General features: G+C 39.3%; 1 protein-coding gene across 6 annotated transcripts in view; it reads right to left on the reverse strand.

The window, feature by feature from the left end:
- The window catches only part of PTPRM (protein tyrosine phosphatase receptor type M), a 745,518-nt gene that overhangs the window by 253,856 nt on the left and 469,636 nt on the right, over positions 1-22,026 (reverse strand). For 3 of the 6 annotated variants that reach the window (XM_090039711.1, XM_090039712.1, XM_090039713.1), the window contains exons 12-14: positions 16,773-17,046; positions 15,575-15,611; positions 7,344-7,418 (exon numbers count right to left, since the gene is read on the reverse strand). In XM_090039711.1, the coding sequence (XP_089895837.1) occupies positions 7,344-7,418; positions 15,575-15,611; positions 16,773-17,046 (386 nt within the window). The remainder of the gene's footprint in view (positions 1-7,343; positions 7,419-15,574; positions 15,612-16,772; positions 17,047-22,026) is intronic. The other 3 variants (XM_090039716.1, XM_090039714.1, XM_090039715.1) reach the window with 1 other exon arrangement.

The following is a 22,026-nucleotide window of genomic DNA, read 5'->3' on the forward strand; positions in this document are numbered from 1 at the left end:
GAATCATAATCGATGCTTCATTTTATGAAGACTGTATAACAGAAAGATTATCTTTCCCGATGCATGTATGATTAGTGGTGGAGATGGATGGAAAAAAGTGTGTTCTCTGGAAATCAGGCTCAACAACATCTAGATCAGAAGTGGCTGTGCCACTAAATCACAAATGAAAATATTTTATCAAAGTAGCCAGACACAATTCAACAATTAAGAAAATGAATTAAAGAATTAACATTATAATCGTAATTCTAAGCATGATATTTCATCAGAATGTAGATGGGAGGGGATGAGGCATGGGTCCAATGAATACCAAATATAGCTAAACTAAAACTACTGAATGAAATTTCTTACAAAATAGTGAAACACAATGTAGTTGCTTACAGTGGCAACCAAACATTCAAGGGTCACTCTCCTTTAAGACCTGGCTAATTCAGTTAGTCTGTTTTAATATAGAACATATGTAATAACTTGCTGCATGCTAATCTTCAGATGACCCATTTTTCATATTGGCCTTGATTTTTTTCTAAGTTTAATAACTTACTGTGCATTTCCTCTTCAGCCCTCATAGAAATTGCAAACCCTTCAGTCAGAAATGTTTTAAGGACATCAATTAATCTGAACCTATGGAGGGTGGTTCAGAAAACTGAATTACATTCATATCAAACGAACTTAATCTAGATTTACATATGAAGGAGTTTTGGTTAAAGGTGACTGAAAAACAAGATTCTATTATATCATATTTATTTTTCTGAATTTTAAAACCTCCCTTCCATTCTGTGCTCCCAAGTTGAAAATAACTACAACTGACAGCATTTAAATACCTAGCTACTTAACATACAGTGCAATCAGGTAGTTAAATATGATACCAGCTTCACCCACAAGCTCCTGTGAGCACAAGTATGGAAGTCACATAATGGCTAAACTAAAAATTGGGGCAACATAATATTCAGTCTGCAAAAAAACCAATTTTGTTATAGGTTTATGCAGTCCGTTTTATTGATATTAGTGACCGATACAATATATTTAAATAATCTTCCTATACTTCTGCCCATATGGGTGAATGATGTAGAATTTAAATTAACTTTTTAGGGATACTCGTAAAAAATCCAAAGTGTGTTAGTTACTGTATCATCAAATGAATGATATTAACATAGTCACTAATCATTTTTGTTAGCTTTTCTGGCCTATTATCCTTTTCAGCTATCAAAACTGCACAGCTGCCTCAGCAACACGTTATATGATACTACCATATTTACTTGCAGACAAGAAGGGCGTTTATACATGGGGTCTGGAGATTGGGGTTAATCAGAGGGGCTCATGGAGCCGCTGTAATTGAAGTGTCTGGAGCATCAGTGTGACAAAATCATCAGCAAAGCTTAACCGCACTTTATCATGCATCAGCAGATGCATGACGAATAGAAACAAGGAGGTGATACTTCCCCTCTATGTGGCTTTGGTCAGACCGCAGTTGGAGTACTGTGTCCAGTTTTGGGCACTGTACTTCAAGAAGGATGTTGATAGACTCAAGAGGGTCCAGAGGAGGGCCACTCATATAGTTAGGACCTTACAGGACAAGCCCTATGAGGAGAGACTGAGGGACCTGGACCTCTTCAGCCTCCGCAAGAGAAGGTTGAGAGGTGATCTTGTGGCCGCCTACAAATTCATTAGGGAGATGCAGCAAGGGATCGGAGGTGCTCTGTTCACCAGGAGACCTTTTGGGATAACAAGGAACAATGGTCACAAACTGACAGAGAGCAGATTTATCAGGAAAAATTTCTTCACAGTAAGGGTGGCCAAAATCTGGAATGGGCTTCCAAGGGAGGTGGTGCTGTCCCCTACCTTGTGGGTCTTTAAGAGAAGGCTGGATAGGGTATTGGCTGTGGTCATCTGACTCCAGCACTCTTTCCTGCCTAGGAAGGGGGTTGGACTTGATGATCTATTGAGGTCCCTTCCAACCCTAGAATCTATAAATCTATGAATCATGTGTATCAGCATCCCTGCACTGAAAAATGGCAGCAGAGGCACTTTAATTAAAGCTCATAGAATAAGTTTTAGTTAAAGTGATCCCACCATTTTTCAGCGTGGGGATACTGATACATGTGACACTGGAGTCTGCTGGAGCATGGTAATTACCACAGTCCAGCAGACTCAGTTAATTAAGTCTGCTCCAATGCGCTGTAATTACAGCAAATTGGAATAGTCTCACTGTATGTGTATAGGCACCCCATGTGCCTTTCCTCCCAAAATCAGCCCTCCAACATTGGGATGTATGTCTTAAGTCAAGAAACTGATCTGTGCTTGAACAAAGTAATGGAAACATGGATGGCAGCTACAATTATTGTCCCACTTCCCTCGCTACCAGCCCAGAGAGGAAATGACCAAGTTCATCATTTGGGGTCAGAGCTACAGTGTTAACCCTGCCACAGTTGCTGCTAGATTGGCAGTAGCTCTGCCTCTGCAGTAAGGACTGATCCATGACTGGAAAAATCTGTTTTGCCTGAGACCCAATGCCCCTAGCAACTGAAGGAAAACTCCTACTTGCTGCTGTGTCTAAACATTTAAGGGACAACATGTCCAGGTATTTAAGGTGAACTGGGGTTGCTCCTACAGTTGGCAATCCTTTTACTTGGTATACAGGAAGGGAGAGGAGATGAAAAACTTTGTGAAACTAATGATGTAAGGCTCATTAACTGCAGCTCAGGATGAAGGTTTGTCATATAAGTGTGACATCACTGAAGTTCAGAATGGGTTGCTGATGGGAATATCAGGAATAGGGTGGGTTTAGATGAAGAACAACAGAAAACACTGCCAGTGTTTAGGAATGCAGACACATTTTACATTTTAGCTATGGGTGAAGCATTTCTCTGGACCCTCCATTTAGAAACCAAATAGAAATTTCTTCCCTCAAATGCTAAAATGCTAAAATGCAGCGGCAGCAGCAGCAGTTCTGGCTACAGTGGGCAGGCAGCCACTCTCCTCCCCGGCCTGGACTGGCCTGCCCTGTCCCTCAGTCCCCTATGTATGCTCCAAAGCAGGAGGTGGTGAGCTTCTGGCCAGGCTTCTGCCCAGCTAGGTTGTACACACCTCTGGCATTGCAGCCATTCTCAGACCAGACAGACCAGACTCCAGTAGAAGTTAAAGCTCAGGTATGGGTCTCCCCACTAGTGGTGAAGGGAGTACAAGGGAAAGAGGGATGGGAGCTGCAGGTTATCCAGGCTCCACCAGCCTGAGCTAGACCGAGGCCTGGTAGGGGTGCAGGTATTGCTAACAGTGTAATGCTGTGTTTCTGCACACTGCTTCCAATTATGCCACATGGGCACAGCTGGAGTAGGTCCTGCCCTACCCCAGCATGACTCTTACCTGACCTCAAGTCCCCAGTATGTGGCCAAATCAGGTAGGAGCCATGCCAGCTGCTTCAGCTGCACCCACATGGCCCGAAGCAGCATGTAAGAACATGGCATGGCACCAGACAGGCCCAGCTGCATGTGGGGAGAATGGAGGAACACAGCATGGCACCAGCCCAGCTAGGCCCAAATAACCTATAGTTCTTTGTTCCCTTCTCCCTGCACCCACTCCCCAACCCTGAGTCCTTGGCATGTGGCCATGCCAGGCTGGTGCTACACTGCGTTTCTGCATGCTGCTTCAGACCACATGGGGGTGGAGGGAGAGCTGTGGGGAGCTTGTGTATGTCTGTTTGCATGTCTGCATGTGTGTGTTCGTGTGTGTCTGCACATGACTGTGTATATACATGCATGTACATGTGTGTGGGTGCACGTGTCGGTGTGGGTGCACGTGCAAGCTTACCAAAACTTATTAAGTGGCTCTCCAGCTCAAATAACTGTCCACCCCTGGGCTACAGACTGTCATGATCTGGTGCTTGGGGCTGCAGGCCTGATCTGGCATGAGGCTTGGCATGATCTGCTACAGAGGGCCAGGACTTCCATCTGGACTTCCATGGGTTCTGAGTCTGAACCAGCTCACAGGGCTGAGGCCACGGGAGTGATAGTGTGCAGGACCAGGGCCAGACACCAAATTAGGCCCATGGACCTGGACAATTCAGCTGGCTCACAGAGCCAAAAGGTTGGGCAGCACTTGTATAAGGGAGTATGCAGGTCTGAGTGAGGAAATTAAACATGGTCCCACTTCCTGCAGTAATGAGAATCCTCTTTATCTTGAGGTCCACAATTCATCTGGAGGCAGGAATCATGACAAATTTGTTCTGTTAGAGTCATAGTAGTGTCTTTGTTGAGCCCAAAGAATGGGTTTATAGCTGGGCCAAAGGGTTTATTACTCCCTTATTATTCCTCACACCAGAACAACTGGAAATTAATTTATTCAAGAAAACCTAACAGATGCTTCTCCTTTGGTCTCTCCATCTCCCACTTTCGAATTTCTGACAGGATGGGTGATCACAGAAATTAAAAGGAAACTTAGGAAGGACTGGGTCTGCAGCACAATATCAGAAAATATTCAATTTTCAGATATTACTTTATGAAAAATATTTGTCAATGCTGGTATCATTTCATTTCTTTGCTCCCACTGCAGAGATTATTTCTGAGAAATAAAAGGAAACAGAAGCCAGAGATCTGAAAAACAGCAGATTTATGACAATTTCCAAAGATGGTTTGAGTAAACATTTTGTTGCCATAAATCATCCAGTGAGAAACCAGTATCCAGCATCAAATGAGAAATAAAAAAAAAAAAATAATAATTGTTACATAATGTTATACCCACTGCACTATAGCTGTTCACTATTATCATTTATTACTGCATATCACTAGGTTCTGGTATATACCATCTTTTTCTTTAAAAAGCTGATAAACATTTCTAATTCTCAAAGTCGAGGAAGTTTTCATATATTATTTGAATCCTATGCCAAAGAAATCACAACTTTAAGAACTTTAATAAAATGGAAGAGACAGTCCTTGTCTCTTCAAAAGCTTTCCTTTTATTCTCCAGGATTTAAAAAAAAAGAAAAAGAAAAAGCAGAACATTTGAGTTGTAAAAATACATGCTGACCGTCCTTTAGAAAGGTCCAGAATAGTAATAAACTTGCATTTCCTCAACAGCTACTTCACCTAACTACATTATTTCCATTATTCTTAACAGATCCTATAACATGATAATCAGCTAACATTTTATTAAATAATACAAAGATACATTTCACAGTTTTCTTAATTTAAGTAAAGACTTCTGTTTTATATGTCACTAGATTCTTTTATTTAAAAAAGTATCCCTAGTTGGTAAACTATGGTGGAGATGTTATTCAGCATTGCCAACAGTCCATTATGGACAGACTATAAAAAACAACTCTAAAAATGCCTGTCCATAAAGTCTGTAACCATGAGCCATCCATAAAAACACTAAGTGACTGGAGCTTGATCACAGATCCCTTATTGGGACAAGCCTGAAATACAGACAGAGCTGAGCAGCACCATCTGGTGTCTGCATGGGAGCAGAACACCCTATAAGAAACATTTTCTCAGGGCTTTGTAGCCCACAAACCAGTGGTTCTCAGTATGGTTTGACTCAAGTCACCCCCTCCTTAGACTCAAAGAGAAATGCCACCTCATAGTTTTCACTCATTTTTTTGACTACTGAAATATTAGAAGGGTTTTTTTATGTTGCGATGAGCTCAGAAAGCTTCCAACAGGTCAGAATGTTTTTAAACTATGGATTCCTATTTGAATTCACTAGATTTATCTTGTAAATTATGGTAAAATACCTAAAAGTGCTAGCATTGTGTTGTATCCTGCAATACCCTCAAAAGGATCTCAAGGCACCTCCTGGTGTCACCATAACCCTAGCTGATGATTATTGCTGTAGACCCTCCTCCACCAACCATGTGCTTTTGCTGTATCCCTGATATAACACTGGTAGACAAACAGTAGTCTTCTGTTATGGGTCTGTGGGGACAGGAAGACAGGGCCAGCAGAGGTAGGGCTGCAGTGATGGGTGCTATTAGAATAGCCTGGGTGCTATTAGAAATGTGGCAACACGTAAGGAAAATAGATTATCTACCATCTGCAGAAAATTAAATTCAAAACCACTGCTGTATTATATTTTACTAAGGTTGGTCTTAAACCCTAAATTTGAACCTGTCCTTGTTCACAGCATGGCAATAGTGTTATATGTACTTTATGTAAAATGTATGTCAGTAAAAAAGTTTAGTTGTTAGTGAAAAGTCTGCAGTTTGTCACTAAAAAAATTGTCCTGGCATTACAACCGTGGTGTCATTTGTCCTTCCACTTTATATTGAATCATTCAGTTGTCTCTCTGGTAGACAATAACAGCATCCAGATGCCAAGCATTTGAACTTTATTTTTTGCAACAATAACATTTGGATCCTTCCCAAGTAATTATGCTGGTAATTTTGGAGGTGTCTATGGGTTTATCACCCCACTGGATGCTGATGGACTAGATTTAACTTCCTCTACTTCATATTCCAACAAACTCACCTTGGATTCTGAAGAATTTAATGTATTTTTCTCCTGTTCGAGAATACAACAGGTTCCAAATCCCTCAAAAGCTTTATGAACATGTTCATTTTATGACAAAATGAATCATTTCCTCATGTTCATAAAGATTTTCTGCTACACTTTGAGCTGGCCTTTGAGCAACCCAGACCCTAATAACGATTTCACCTGTGTTTAATTTATTTTGTGATTTACCTTTAGAAAACTTACAGCCTTGTGTATTTTTATTTGTCAGTATGTCACTTCAGAGACTTTTTTGTTTTATATCTAGTTTCCAAAAATGATGCAATTACCAGTCTTTCTATTTTATCTTTCATTTTATGCACCTTGAAATACTGTTAGGTATTACTAGCCCCAAGTCTAAAATATTTTTTCATAACACTAGTTTGTTTTCCTAATTTGTAAGAGCATCTCTCACTGACCCCCAAATCAATTAACTAGATAACCACTATACTTCAATCCAATAATTCAGGAAAAAAGAAATAGATTCACGCATAATCTATATATCTGTAGATATATAGATATATATCTATATATTTATACACTTAGAACCCTGGCAGATGTTACAGCCACAGCAAGGCCAAAACAGCTACATTTCTTTACAACATTAGGCTTGAAGGAACATTCCATAGATCACACACACAATGGAAACATGCAGTGGATTTATTTTACATTCATGGATATGACTGTGTAAGTTTGGATGCCAAGCACACAACTTAATTTAATAACTTTGGAAGCCGAACAAAAAAAAAAAATCTTAAATGTGGAAAATCATCAATAAGTACAGAATGAAGAGACTATAAAGGGAAAATTAGCGAAAAGAAATGAGACAGATGGGCAAGATGATTTTTCTGTACTTGAATGTCTGACCTGTTAGTTGGTCGTCGCCTGCAGCAGGGGCGATGCGAATGTATGGTGTTGTAAGCTGAGTCACGATTATCGCAGCTAAGGCAAAGGAAGATTTCCAGGTCAGCATGCATGAGGAAAAAAAAGCCAGACTGAAGCTAGGCCAGCAAGAAGAATCTTGGTCAATATTTATTGTCTCAACTTCTTATAAACAAACAAAAACCCAAAACAAAAGAAACAAAGGAAAAAACACAGGTTCCTTTTTTCATCTCTAGTTGTTTCAATTTGTTAGTTTGGTCACTCTAATATTAATGGACTTTTGTATATTAATTCAGAAAAAGGAATCAAAATGCATTACTTAAAAATAATGAATCTGAAGTTACAAGAGACTGAGGCTTAGCTCTACTGGCTACAACTTTTCTGTTTAACCAGAAAATTTAATGCTTGCCCAGATTTCTATAAATTTAATCCTGCAAAGTAATTCATATCAATTTTATTTATTTATTGGTACTTAAATTTTTACAGTATATTTTCCCTACATTTATTTAAAATACCATTTTCATGTAGAATATTCTTCAGCCACCCTTCATGTATATTTTTACTTGAACCTTCTCTATTGACATCCTAATTTTTCCCAGGCAAACACTATGCAAATGCTTAACTGAGTATGTATATCTTTTCTCATGCTACCGGTTAAACACATCTCCAACTCTCTGCCAGATTGGTTTTAAATAGGTTTATATTTTCCCACTAAGACACAGAAAAGGAAAAACCTGAACTGGCTATATGCTTGTTGTCTCTTGGCTGTTTTTGGCTGGGCTGTACCAACTGTTGACTGTTAAAGGTAAGTGTTACTGTGGTTCATGTTAATGAAATCTCATGTTTCTTTGTTTGCCAGCAGCTTTATGACTGCCTTTAAATGGTTAAACACACTATGGTACATACATATCAAAAATATAAAAAATTAAAAGGTCAGATCCAACATGATGCAGCTGTAAAATGATGCAAAGAAAAATATTGGAAAATTAAGGACAGGATTATATGAAAGATCACTAATTTACATAGAACAGCCTGGGTGCTATTAGAAATGTGGCAACGAGTGAGGAAAATAGATCATCTACCATCTGCAGACAATTAAACTCAAAACCGCTGCTGCATAATATTTTGAAATATCCCTCTGCAACAGTGAAACAGTGTTGTTAGTAGCTGCTAGAGTACCGTTGCTATTGGATTTAAAAAGTTATAATATCCCTTTCTTTCTCATAATTAATGAAAGCCTCCTAATGTTGTATGGCTAGAATAATAACATCTCTTGCTTGAGAACTGGTGTCCTTAGAGATGCCAAGATGGGTTCTATCCAGACAGTAATAAGTCATATCAGGAAATATGTTCTTAATATAAATCAAGAATCATTACTAAATTTATAGAGGTATAACTTAGCAATTTTTTGTTTTTCAACCTTATCTTCAGAGATTTTTCCATCACTTAGCTTAGAGAAAGAGCAGAAATATGAAGGCTACATATCAAGCAAAATATGAAAACCATTGTTAACTTCATGAAACTGTGGGCTGATTTTTTTCTTTAACTATTTTGTCACAAATAGCGGGACACCCTATCTCCATACGTTTGTATGCACACTGAACACTCACAAAAGTAAAAGAAGCTTACTCTAAAACATCAGAACACTCCACATCATACAGATATTAGAAGTATAAAGGAAATGATCCTTCTCCCCAAGGAGGCAATGGAAAGACTTCCTTTACTTCAATGAGTGCATCTACATGTGAAATTAATGTGATACAATAAACTCCAGAATATTCACCCTGGAGTTAACTGTTCCTGGGTCCAGCATCTACACATGTGCCCAGGACTGCATCAGTTTGAGCTGGGGAAGACCAGCTCTAGGCTGGCAGGGAACACGGGGGGTCATCCCTAAACTCTAGGTGGTGGTGGCAGTATTGGGACTGGCTGGGGAACAAGGGTGCAGAACCTAAACAGCCATGTGGTGAGGCAGCAAGCAGCCCAGCACTTTAGCACCCTTGTGCCCCAGTCAGCCGGTCACCATCTACATGTGCATTTCAGTGCAGTTACTTATTCTGCTGTAAGACAGTACTGTCCCTGACAGTATTATCTTATGGTAGAGTTAATTAATTTATTGCACCATAATACCAGTGCATGTGTAGACAGTGACACTTTACTCTGGAGCTAATTAGTTAACTCCGCAGTAAAGTACCCATTAGATGCACCCAACAGGAGCAGGACTGAGCCCTTCAAATATGCAAAATTACATTATAATAATTATTAGGATTTTTATATGATCTCTTGTAGTGCATCATTGGATAAATGATTCCTTTTATCTAGGTAATTATAGCAATATGAAACACAAGGCCAAAACATGTTAGCTTAATTTGTTTATGCATTAAAATAGATTGTGTTTAGTAATAACATTAGTATTAACATTTTTGTTACCTATTGATTTGATCTTTCTATATTTTCTTGAAGTTTGTATCTCTAGCTTGACATGAGAAAATGAACTTTGTATGCCCTATGTACGTAAGAGTGTGCGAGAGGGCGAATGGTGAAAGCAGGGAATTTTTGCATGAAAGTAAAAGAAGAAGATTTAACTGTTTGTGTAAGCAACAAGGTGCCAATGTACGAGTTACCAGACAGTAACCTAATTAGACTACTTAACTGATGACTAAAGAACTCATCTGTGATCAGGTTCAAAAGAAGATAGTGAGAAGAAGGAATTCTGCATATCCTACCATTTGATCTACACAATGCTTCAAGGTTGAGATATCAATTCTGAGATAGCAACTTTACTGGAATGACCTCAAGTTGAGATAACAAGACGACAGATGAGAAACAACATCTAGATGAGAACTGAGAATGGAAAAACCTCAGTGCTGAACACAGACTTAAAAATCCCTATAAAAGTGTGATTCAACAATGCTGAGATGGGGAATCAATCCACTCTCTGCAATCTCCTGGAGCACAGGTGCATCTGTTCACCCCCACTCCCATCACCCTCAATGAACCTGGGCTGGCTACCCAGTGCTAACATCGAGCAACATCTGCTGGTATCTATAACATCTTACTGGAGTGGTTTTGTCTGTGTGTCTGTATGCTTGTGTGCGTCTGTTTGCATGACTGGTATGTTCAAGCTTATGTATCTGCTTCATGTAATCAATAAACACATTTTGCCTTACCCCCTTTTATAAGATCTTGCTCTTGATTTGAGCAATTGGTAATTTAAAGTAACACTTTAATATTCACGTTTAATAATGGCTTTAGTTTTGAGGTTGGCAGCTGGAACACACTAATAATATTCTGAAAGTGTTATGAATTGGGAATGTTTTTAAAAATGTACTTTAAATAAAATAATCTGTATTTGGATGCACTTGGGTATACCAAGGCTAGGGATATATTTTGTAACAGAAAGCCTGTAGACTTTAGGATACCAAACTATGTGAGACACAGAGCACTTTGGTTCTCATCAAGCAAAGCTACTGAACCCATATTTGTTACTAGGGGTGTGCGAAATGAGCCATATTCAATTTGGATTTGGATTCAGCCTGAATCAGGGACAGTGATTCAATTAGTTGATTCAGATCACTGTCTTGATTCAATACAGCCAAATACAAATCTGAAGATTTGATGCTGATTCAGAGAAGCAGCGATTTGGCCATAGACACAGCTTTAAATGTTTTTTTTATATACGTTAAGGCACCAGGCATGGCTTGTGAACACTGTGATGGTGGGTGGATGGAGCATCCCACAGAAATGTGGTGGGGGGCCCTCTGCCTGCTCAGTGGTGAACCTAGAAGTGGACTGGAATTAAGAGCCATGCGCATGATCAGAGGTCAGGAAAGCAGACCTTATGATGACAGGCTGAGAGCCATGGGGCTCTTTAGCTTGGAAAAGCGCAGGCTCAGGGGTGATCTGATGGCCACCTATAAGTTTATCAGGGGTGACCACCAGGATCTGGGGGAATATTTGTTCACCAGAGCGCCCCAAGGGATGATGAGGTCAAACGGTCATAAACTACTACAAGACCATTTCAGGCTGGACATAAGGAAGAATTTCTTTATTGTCCGAACCCCCAAGGTCTGGAACAGCCTGCCATTGGAGGTGGTTCAAGCATCTACATTGAACACCTTCAAGAGCAAGTTGGATGCTTATCTTGCTGGGATCCTATGACCCCAGCTGACTTCCCGCCCTTTGGGCAGGGGGCTGGACTCAGTGATCTTCGAAGGTCCCTTCCAGCCCTAATGTCTACGAAATCTATGAAGTAATTCCATTCCATTTCCGGATCCACCACGAGCGTGGACGGGGGCCTCCCTACATGCCCCCCCAGCTCAGTGATCATCCACAGAGGGACCCTGGGAGCACCCCCAGACCCAGGAGGCGCCAGTCATCGAGCCAGGGCACAGGGGCCCTGTTCCCTGGTAGACTCAGAAATGGACTGAAAGTGGTTTTGGTCCACTTTTGGGTCTGGTGCTGAGTGTGCTGGGAATCCCCCCATGGGACACTCCCTCTGCCCCACCATCTCAGCATTCACGAGCTGCCTGGTACCTTGAGGTATGTAGAAAAATCATTTACATCTGTGTCTATGTCCAAATCATTGAATCTTGCCTAATCTCTCCAAATCAATTTGGAGAGATTAAAGGGTCTCCTGATATGATTCGGTTTCGGAGATTCAGCCACTGAATCGGGGCAAATATCCACCGAATTGAATCAGTGACCAAAGCTTCACACAGCCTTACTTAATACTAAGCATGTTTTTATCTCATCAACTTCAGTTGCGACTACACATGCCCCTGTACATGCTTACCTACAGTTAATCTCCTGCTGAAGTGCTTTTTTGAATCCAGGGCAAGAGTGCTCTGAATTTTGCAGGATTGAGCCCACAACGTATAAAAAAAATGAGAAAGGCATACAACATGCCATGGATAAAACTATAACAAAACTCATTGTTACAACAGATCCTGAATAAGGTCTCAGGAAATGCACAAAACCTTCTGGGTAATCTAGCGTTGAAATAATTGGGGGGGGGGGAACAACTAATGGGCTATATACTCAATGCTCGGGTCAGGTCCTGGAGACCCTCTTTTGATCCTCAGTACAGACTTCAAACCCTGCTGACAGCATTTCCTCATTATAGACAACCAGGTGGCTTTGCCAAAGCCAACTGGCTCAGCTCAGCTAAGCAGCCAGAGTCACCTAGGGGCAATCTGGACCTGGGTGGGAATGGTGATAACATGTTCTTTGAACTCATTTTAAAATCCACAGGACTAGAGCTACAGAAACTTTCTAAATCCAGGGAATTTAATAACAAAACATCAGATACGCTGGAAGGCCAGGTTCTTTTATTTCATAGGATGCAGCTTACGGATGAAAAAATGGTTCAGTCAATGAAATTATGTATATATTTAAGTGTCTTCAGGACCAGGGCCTTAATGCATATGGCATCCTACATAGGTATATAACTCTAAGTGGTTTCATTAACATTGATGGGACTAGTTAGGATAGTGGCTACAGTATAAGGCCTTCATTTAGAATCTGATTGTGCCAACTTTATTCATGATGAATAGCAAAAGATGTTTTCCTTGAAACTTTAAAATCTTTAAACTTCAGTCTTCAGGGATGACTTGAGTCCCAATAAAAATGCTTCAGAAAGCTATGACTATGTTAAAACCAGACATTTTAATGATGACTGTTTTGCAACTTTTTCTATAAGGAAGCACAGGTTTCCATTGTAACACACATTTTGACACAATGAATACTCAATAAAGCCCTGACAGGTTATCGTCTAATATCTTCATCTATAAAAATAATCATAGCAGTGAGGGTTAGGCTGTGTAATTCCTCACAGTAGGAATTTGTACTACCCCAGGGAGAGCTTTGACAGAAATCAAGTCTTTGGTTTGAGCAGTCTTTGTTCCTCAGAGAGGCCTTCAAGGTGAACGTACAGGCTGCATTATTTGTTGGATGGTTTAGCTTGCTGTCCAATGGTTGTTCAACCAGCTCATCAGACCAAAAGGAGTGGCACTGATGTGGGTCTGTGCTTCCTCTCCCCAGTGCAGCTGAGGTGACCTGTGTTGCAAGAAGGTTAACAGCTCCTGCTGTTCTCCTAAGCCTTTGTGTAGAGAGTCAAGGGCAGTCCTCCTCATACAATTTTACTAAGTCCAGGCACAATCCCCTACAAGTTAAAATATACTATAGTCTCCAATTCATTTTGAATTATTAGTAAAAGCAGTTTGCCTCTGCTGTGTCTTGGAAGTTCATTTACATAGTACCCGACGCTTTATGGAAGCACTTGATAAAGTTCTGCAACCAAAGCACAACTAGGGGAACTCGTTTCCAAGTCCTTGCAAGAGGCTCTTATGATGTCACAAGTTTGACAAAGACATAAAATAAGAGTTGGCAAGCTGGTCAATTCACTGCATATTTTTGACTGGTCAAAAATTATAGCAATTTTACAAGAAAACTACATTTTTTGTAGTTTTCTTGACAGAAATGATTTTAAAATTGCTTTTTGACATATTTCTTAATGGAAAATTTGTGCTTTCTTTTTCTGTGTATTATCTGGACCTGTTGGCAATTTTTAAAATAATTTTTACCAATATTTGACTGGTCAATTGAGTGAATTTTATTTGACTGGTCAAATACCCAACCCTATATAAATGTCTCACAAATATGCTTTTAAAACATGAGGTGTACTGAAATTAACAGTTTAAAACACAAGCTACATTTCCAGCACCCACTTCATCAAGCAAGTTACCTTGAAATGGCCTGTTGCTATGGAAGCTATGTAACCCTCTCTTCTCAAAATAAGAGGGTTAAGAATATCGAGTCAATCGAGAGATCCAAGTGGTTGAATATCCATTAATGATTAAACACACAAATCTCCAAATAATTTAAAAAATGGTTAAATAATGAAAACACATTCATCTAATCATTTATCATAATTTGTGGGGTAAATTAATCAGTTGCTGGACTCATTTATGTCACTTGAGAATGATGTAGTATTTTGCTTTGAATTAAATTAGTCTCATCTCAATTTCATTGCCCTATTGTGAAAGCACTGCAAATTTGCTATTATTTAGTGAGCAATAGTTTAACAAGTTGGATATAGGGACAGTGTCCTCATTTCTAGAGAGTTAGAAACTAGCTCCAAGGAGTCACAAAAAAATCTGTGTGTCACAGTTAAGGGCTACGAGCAGCCCATCCTCATTTTAAATTTCTAGACATGAATAAAAGGAGCCAAGCCCTAACTTTCATTTACTTTGAAATAATAAGATTCTCAGCCATCTCATCTAGATACCATAAAAATAGATGCCTGTAGTACTTGCTGCTGAAAAGTGAAATCTATACATATTGGTTCTGCACTGGGATCAGTACGTTTCATTTGACTAAGCCACGTCAGGTTATGTTCAGTCACTTGATATATGATCCGTCTGAGCCCTACACAACATAATTAGTTTTTCTTGCAGGGTCTCATATGGCACCCAGAACAGAAGTACTGTTCCTACCACAACCAATGTTACCCTTCTTCTTACTGTCCTTCAATTGCTAAATAATATTAGCTATTACAACACATTCTGTCAGGCCTCCTTCCTGTCTTCAAGGAGACAGGCTAAAGAAACGGGGCTGCAGAAAAGCAATTCCTATCTCTAAAGATAAAGCATATCACCTCAGCAATATGCCTGATCTTTTTTCTACTTGGGGATCAGGTTTACAGCTACCTCTTTACAAACTTGTGCCTCTTGCATGGTAGTATAATGCCCCTCGATACAGAATTGGCCTACCTCAATCAATGCAAGAAGCTTGCCTCCCCTATTTATAGTTTACAAGACAATTAAAATAAGATGATCCCTTATATGTTAAAAATAATTTTTCATTACCCGTGTACAAGCAGGTAGGAGGTATTTCGCTACCGGCACTTTTATATGCCTATTATATGTAAAAATGTCAAAAATATTTATTGTGAGATCATATAAAAACCCACAGAATACATAAAAAAAAAAATATTCAAGTTGATAACCAAAATTAAATAATAAATAGATTTTTTTTCTTCTTTTTTAAAAACAGGCTCCTTAATTTCAGCTAGATATGCAAATGATTCATTTAAAATACTGTTACAGAGGTGTCTTTTTAGCAAGATAAACATTTCTGAAAGTTTGTAAAAAAAAAATGTATGAAAAAAGGTCAACAGAGTGAAATCTGGAAAACATGACATTATATGAACGTACCTTTTGTGGCCACCCTGACACAGTCAATTTTGGTTTCCTGTGTTAAAGAAAGAGGCAAAAGGTCATTTCTTGTATTTCTAAACAAAGAAGATCATCTGTGGTTCTATTTTTTAAAGTAATGATAACATCTGAAGAAAATGTCTATTTGGTATGTTTAATTAGAGATTTAACAGTTTCCTAAGCAACTGCAATGCGGTTTGATACTGTGGCTAACTGAACTCTAATAAACTTGGTCACATAACATAAATACTTCACTTAACATTCCTTTATATGTTGAAATAACTGTATAAGAAATGATGCGTGTGTTTTTTTCTTTGGCAGCTCACTGACCTTGGCAGATTTTTCTTTTTCTTACAGATATGTAAGTACAGTAAGCACCATGCTAGACAATTTAAGAAAGAAAGGGGGGCAAAAAAAATCAATAGTGTTTTACGTTTCTGCACTGTCAGTGCACTGTGAAAGAGGAGCCATTATGGTATCTGGCAGAAAACATTTCCAAGCTGTCAATGGAGACAGCCAAACCTTATCAGGAATTGAAGGGCTCTGAGTATGTCTGCCCAGGAAATGGAAAACAATTCTAGGAAGAATCAGCCAGATGAAACGTGATCTGCAAGGACCTTTTTACACACTTTTCATTTCAGTTGTATCTACTTATTTTTCTTGTACTGTTTGGGGAGTGGGGAGGACACAGGATAGCTCTAATTCAGTCAAGACAAACAAATGTGAAAATGGGAGTTTAAGCTGTTGCAAAGCAGTGTAACGAGATCAGACAGGCCAAGAAGAAAGATACTATAAAGCCAAAATCAAGTTTGGCTTCAGCTTAACCAAAGTAGCCACACCATTTTCCTCTTAAAAAACAGACCGGGAAAGGAGCAGTCAGACAGAATCGCAGGGTTCTCAGAGGCATTACTGAGGAACAAAAATAAAGCAGAATGGCAATAATGCTGCCAGCGATGTGTTGTCAGACTTGGTCACCATTGAGAAACAAGTGCTATTTTCCCTCCCTCCCTTTTTCTGTAACCCTTAATCATTATGCAATGCTGTGTTAGGAAAACTGTTATTTTTAAACCTCAACTTGTTAAATTTCATGGTTTCTTCATTTTCTCATTAGCAACTAAATTGGACATCGTGTTATCCAGTACCAATGATCTACTTACATACGAATATCATGTAAAACGACACCTGTCATAAGACTTACCCCATTGGCTCTGCTAGCAGCTTGGAAATAAATGCTGTAGCTTTTATGAGGAAGAAGAGGAGTGTTCCAGAAACCACTGTAGGTTTTGTTATCACCAATAGTAAAAGGCTGAGCAGCTTGAAGACTGTTGGCTGGAAATTCTGCAGCGAAGTAGTAATGAGAGTTCAGAAGTGAAGCATTCTGGAAATGAATGGGTACTGGGTAGCATTTTAGGATTTCTGTGGTCTTCTTTGTCCTTCGAGGGCGCTCTTCTTCAACCACTACTTGATAGACACTAAGTGTTTTGAAACGAAAAAAATGAGAGAAACATCTGGGTTATTATAAGACAACTGAGCCAGCAAATTCACTTTGAAATTTTAACAGCATATCACTAGGTATTTATGGAAAGGGAAATCACAGCTGAAAGCAAAGGACAAAGTAAAGAAATACAGGGTGCATCTACACATCTAATTAGCTCCTCAGTAAAGCATTACCATCTACATGAGTATCTGTAATAGGGCACAGTAAATCAATTAACTCATCTGTAGGATAGTACTGTCTGGATGCTGTAGCAGAGTAGTTACATGCGCTGAAACACATGCATAGATGGTGACCAGGGCTCCATGGGACATAAGAGTGCTACAGTGCGGAGCTAGCCTTGAGCTTGGGTGGAGCAGCCCCAGACTGGCAGGCTGACCCGCTGGGCTCTCTGCTAGCCCGGGTCTGTTCTGCCCCAGCTCAGTGCTCTCTGGTTCCAGCTGCACATGTAAATGCTGAGCCTGAGAGAAAAACCCTGGTGCGAATCATGCCTGAATTGCTACGTGCTAACTGCATGCGTAGATGCAGCCACAGGCTCCGTCCAGATGAGCACATACCACACATTCAGCTGTTCTCCGTGCTGGAAGGGGGATAGCCAGGGATCAAAAATCCTATGCAAAAAAAAAGCTGAGCGGTGCACGCAGGGGCTGCGCACGCCACTCAAAACCAGAGCCTGGGTGACTGGCAGGAGCACCACTGTCGCAGCCCCAGGAGGCCCCCAAGGCCCCAGGTAAGTCTGCCTCCCCTACCCCACCTGAGGGAACCTGCCATGCACCAGAGGGTGCATGACACAGATGTTCCCTGGGGACTACTAGCGGTGATACAAGGTGTGCCACTACTAGTTGTCTCTGGGAAACCAAATGTCCATGCTCCTGTGGACATGGCCACAGTGCTAATACTCAAGGTTTAGGAATTTATACTAAATGTTCCTATTCTTTTCCAAATGACTTATTTCCCTTTTGTAAAATAATAGAGGCCATAAATAGCTGAGTTTTTTATGTGAGAAATAATGTAGAGTACTTTCTTTGAACACTCTACATAAAAATGCATACTGGTACTAAAATGTTGAATTAACTATTATTCTGTTTATAAAAAGTAGTTATAAAGCTATAGATTCAGCCCCTTCACCTGAATAAAACTATGAGTATAAAGATATAAATAGAGGAAACAGGAAACGCACAGAAAAAAAATCAGCCAGTTGTTTGGCTGACTGTTGACATTATAATTCGTTATGAAATCATACATATGATAAATCACAAAGTCTGTTTGAAATCTTGGTTGCAGATTAGCCTTTAAAGAGCATAAACAGTACAAGTTCTGATGGCTAAAAATACAGAAGGTATGACCTGGATTCAGCAAAACACTTAACATAACCATTTGTTTAAATTGTTCTGTGTTCTGCAAAGCAACTAAATACATGTCTATGTCTTCAGTGAATTGAGGCCTACAGAAAATAGTCCATCTTCTTCAATGTTAAAAGCAGGAACAAAGAGAGCATGATTTCTGCTCATAGCTGCAAATAAAATCATAACTTTCTTGTAAGAAGAACAGCAATCTAGGATTCCAGAAATGGAGTCAGTAAGGGTAACTGAAGTAGCACTAGATTTTTGTGTCAATATTTTCTTGTCTGCTATCTCTCTATTATATTTCAAACATATAATTACCACCAAGCAACAAGATTTTGGAACGGGGGGAGGCAGTATAGTATCTCTCTTCCAAAGGGAGATATTATATATGTTTTTAAATTGGCATAGAATGAAATTATTTTGGACTAATTACTGTTATTTGTTGTTTATTTTGTATGACTAGAGCTTGGACTTCTAGACATGGACCAACACCCTGCTGTCTAGGCACTCTACAAGGGCAGAACAAAAACAGGGTCTCTGGTACAAGTATGAGGCTGACACATGTAACTATTTTACATGTCCTGAACCCATGCACAGTGGACTATCAAAGGACTAATTTTTGGCTGGTCATCAGGAATCAGATGTTAAAAATAACATTGTTCTGCTTACAACCTAAGTTCTTCCCTGGCTTCATTTCTGATGCAATTTTAACTTCTGATATGGCATGAATGTTTGGAGCTAAATTTATATGTTACTTTATATTACTTGGAACTATAATTTCAAGCTACTTTGAGTAAAAATTTGGCTTCTTAGCATGAGTGATTCACAACCTATTAGCTATTAAAACTTTCAATATTGAAACAGAAGAGGAAAAGAGAATAGGAATAGGCTCTTATTTTTATATTCTGCAGGCTGCTAGTGCTAGATATGCTCTATGCCTTATCAAAAGGTAGGGATCCATGGTTTTCAATGATGTATAATAACTGATGGATGGCTAAGTTTCTCATCCTTCAATCTAGCAATACTATTTTTGCCTTGGCTTAACATTGAATCTAGCAAATCTTAGGTACTGGGCTAAGGTAAGTTTCATTACCTGTTTGAAGGGTGATTACAGTGAATATTCTTTTCATTTTCCACATAGCAGTTACAGAAGAATATGGTATATGTTTTACAGCAAAATAATCATAAAATGTAACTCTTCTCTGGCAAGTTTGTATTACTTAAGCTATGTGCACTACTCCATGTATATTCCATTTTACATGCCTTCCATCTATTCATCTTTAGATACATTAAAGAAAGAACTAAGTTGACTAGAGGAATTTCAATCTCAAAATGTCTTTTCATCCTTGCTCCATAAGACAAATTAGATTTGCAAGCATCCAGACCTCAAATCTATTTGCTCTTTAATAATTTAAGCACTGAAAGGTCAAGCAGCTCTTTTCTGTTCCCCTTTATCAAAGTCCAAGTGCTAATGAAAAATAACTAAAACCGGGCTGCAGCCCAGTTTCCTCATAGTGCTGTCTCTTTCATGTAAATGAACACATTTATAAGTACGTGGGTCAACTGACACCTGATAGAACTTTGTGAGTGATCTATTTTAATTTTACATTTGTATAAATGAGATCATCTTGATAATTAACTTTATAAGATCATTCCAATTACAATTCAAAACCTTTCTCTATATCTTATTGTTAAAAATGTCTTTCTTTTATTACGTAACAACTGAATTGCCAATACTGAAAAGGATTCAAGTTTAGTGGATTGAACAAGCATTGAATCAGAACTCTTATTCCTTTAATGTACTAATCATATTTCCCACTTGTTTAAAGTTGCAGTCTTCCTTTTCCATAGTTCTGCATTTCAACTACACTAAAGGCCACCTACCTGTACTACAAAAAATAAAACCCACATTAATATAGAGTGTGCCAAAGTATAGTAGATGTTGAACTTTCTTAAGAAATGTAAGTTAGTGTCATTTATACCTGGCTTTTCTACTATAAGATTCTATGTTGTTGGAAGTAGAATATAAAATCTTCTGTAAAATCAGAGAAGAATATTTGAGTATTTTGTTTAACTTGGGGATTCAACTGTTTCAAGTTTTAAAAAAGGAAGAAAAAAACTGTTGCAATTTTGCTTTTTATTTTACCACCCAACACTTAACTGAACTTAAACAATTATGGAATAATGAGGACATTTGGACATATACTGCAATACACACTCATTGGTCCTATCATTTTAGTTTACAAATTATTCATACTAGGCTTTTTATAAATGTGTTGAATTCTAGATTGTTTAAACTACAGGGGGCACCTCATACTTCTAAATATATATCTATCTGTCTGAAGAAAGTAGATGTAAAAAATAAGAGAAAGCAATTAAACAAGTCAGTTTATAGTAATGATTGTACTTAGATAAATTAACATATAATGTTAGGCTCTGCTTTAATAAGATACTTACACATATCCCTAATTTTAAGGAGTTAGGGCCTTAAAGGTTAGCAAGCTGTGATTAATGAAATGATAATTAATAAAAGCTTATTTTAAAACGATCAATAGATTTTGTGTCATTCTATACAGGGGGATGAATGTTGGGACCAGTGGGCATGTCTACATAAGACATTTACTACACTAATTAGACTAATTAGCTGTGCAGTGAATGTTGTGCATCTACACGTGTCCTTATTAGTCTGGAGTAAACTAATTAACTCTGCAGCAAGATAGCACCTATATTAATAAACAATAATCAATATTATTTATAAATATTTGCAGTTTTTTACAATGCAGCAGCGCAAGTGTAAACAGCTGGCTAGGGCATGAAGGTGTGTGCAAAAGACTTATCAGGAGAGCCAGGGAGGTGGTGGGCCGCCGCGCCGGAAGCTGATTGCGGTAAAAGCGAAACCGCGGCAGCTCTAGGAAAAGATCAAAAGAAAAAGCTGAGCTGGGAGAAGCCAAAAATGGCTCCTGTGTCCCCATGGGCACACTTTATAAAAGCATGCTAGGCCTGATTGGTTGGCCAGATGTCCGGAGCCAGGATAAAAGACCCGGCACAAGACGAGCCTGGGGGACCAGAAGCAGAGTCCCCAACCAGCTCAGAGGGACCAGAGCTTTTGAGCAGTCCCGGTGAGGGGACTTGTTGGGCACCCCAAAAAGGGGTCACAGTTAGAGAACAGGGCCAGAGAGGGCCCAAGGATCTATTCAAAGGGTCATCATGCGGAAACCGACAGTGATGACTGGATTACAGCTGGACCTAGCAGGGTCAGGATACAGATGCAACAGATGCACAGCAGGTACCGAACCTGGGGAAGAGTTGACACACTGGGGGATGGAACAGTGCCAAGACTGGATGCTGTGTAAGCAGAGAGAGGGGGAGGGCCATAAAGATGCTCGGCATGGAAGTATCACCATTAGACTGTGGCCGAAGATCCTGAGGGACTGAGCTCCGAGAAGATTCAGAACATCAACTTTGACAACACAGGTGACAACATCAAGGTTGGTGTTAGGTGCGGTGTAGGGGAGGCGGAGCCCCACAAAGAAGGAACAGCAGGAACAACTAAGGGAAGGCTCCAGGGGAGGCGAGACCAAACATCTTTCCAATCCAAACAAAGCCATCAT

This window comes from Crocodylus siamensis, chromosome 3 (genome assembly GCF_052110815.1).
Source record: "Crocodylus siamensis isolate JL-2025a chromosome 3, ASM5211081v1, whole genome shotgun sequence".
Lineage (NCBI taxonomy): Eukaryota > Metazoa > Chordata > Crocodylia > Crocodylidae > Crocodylus > Crocodylus siamensis.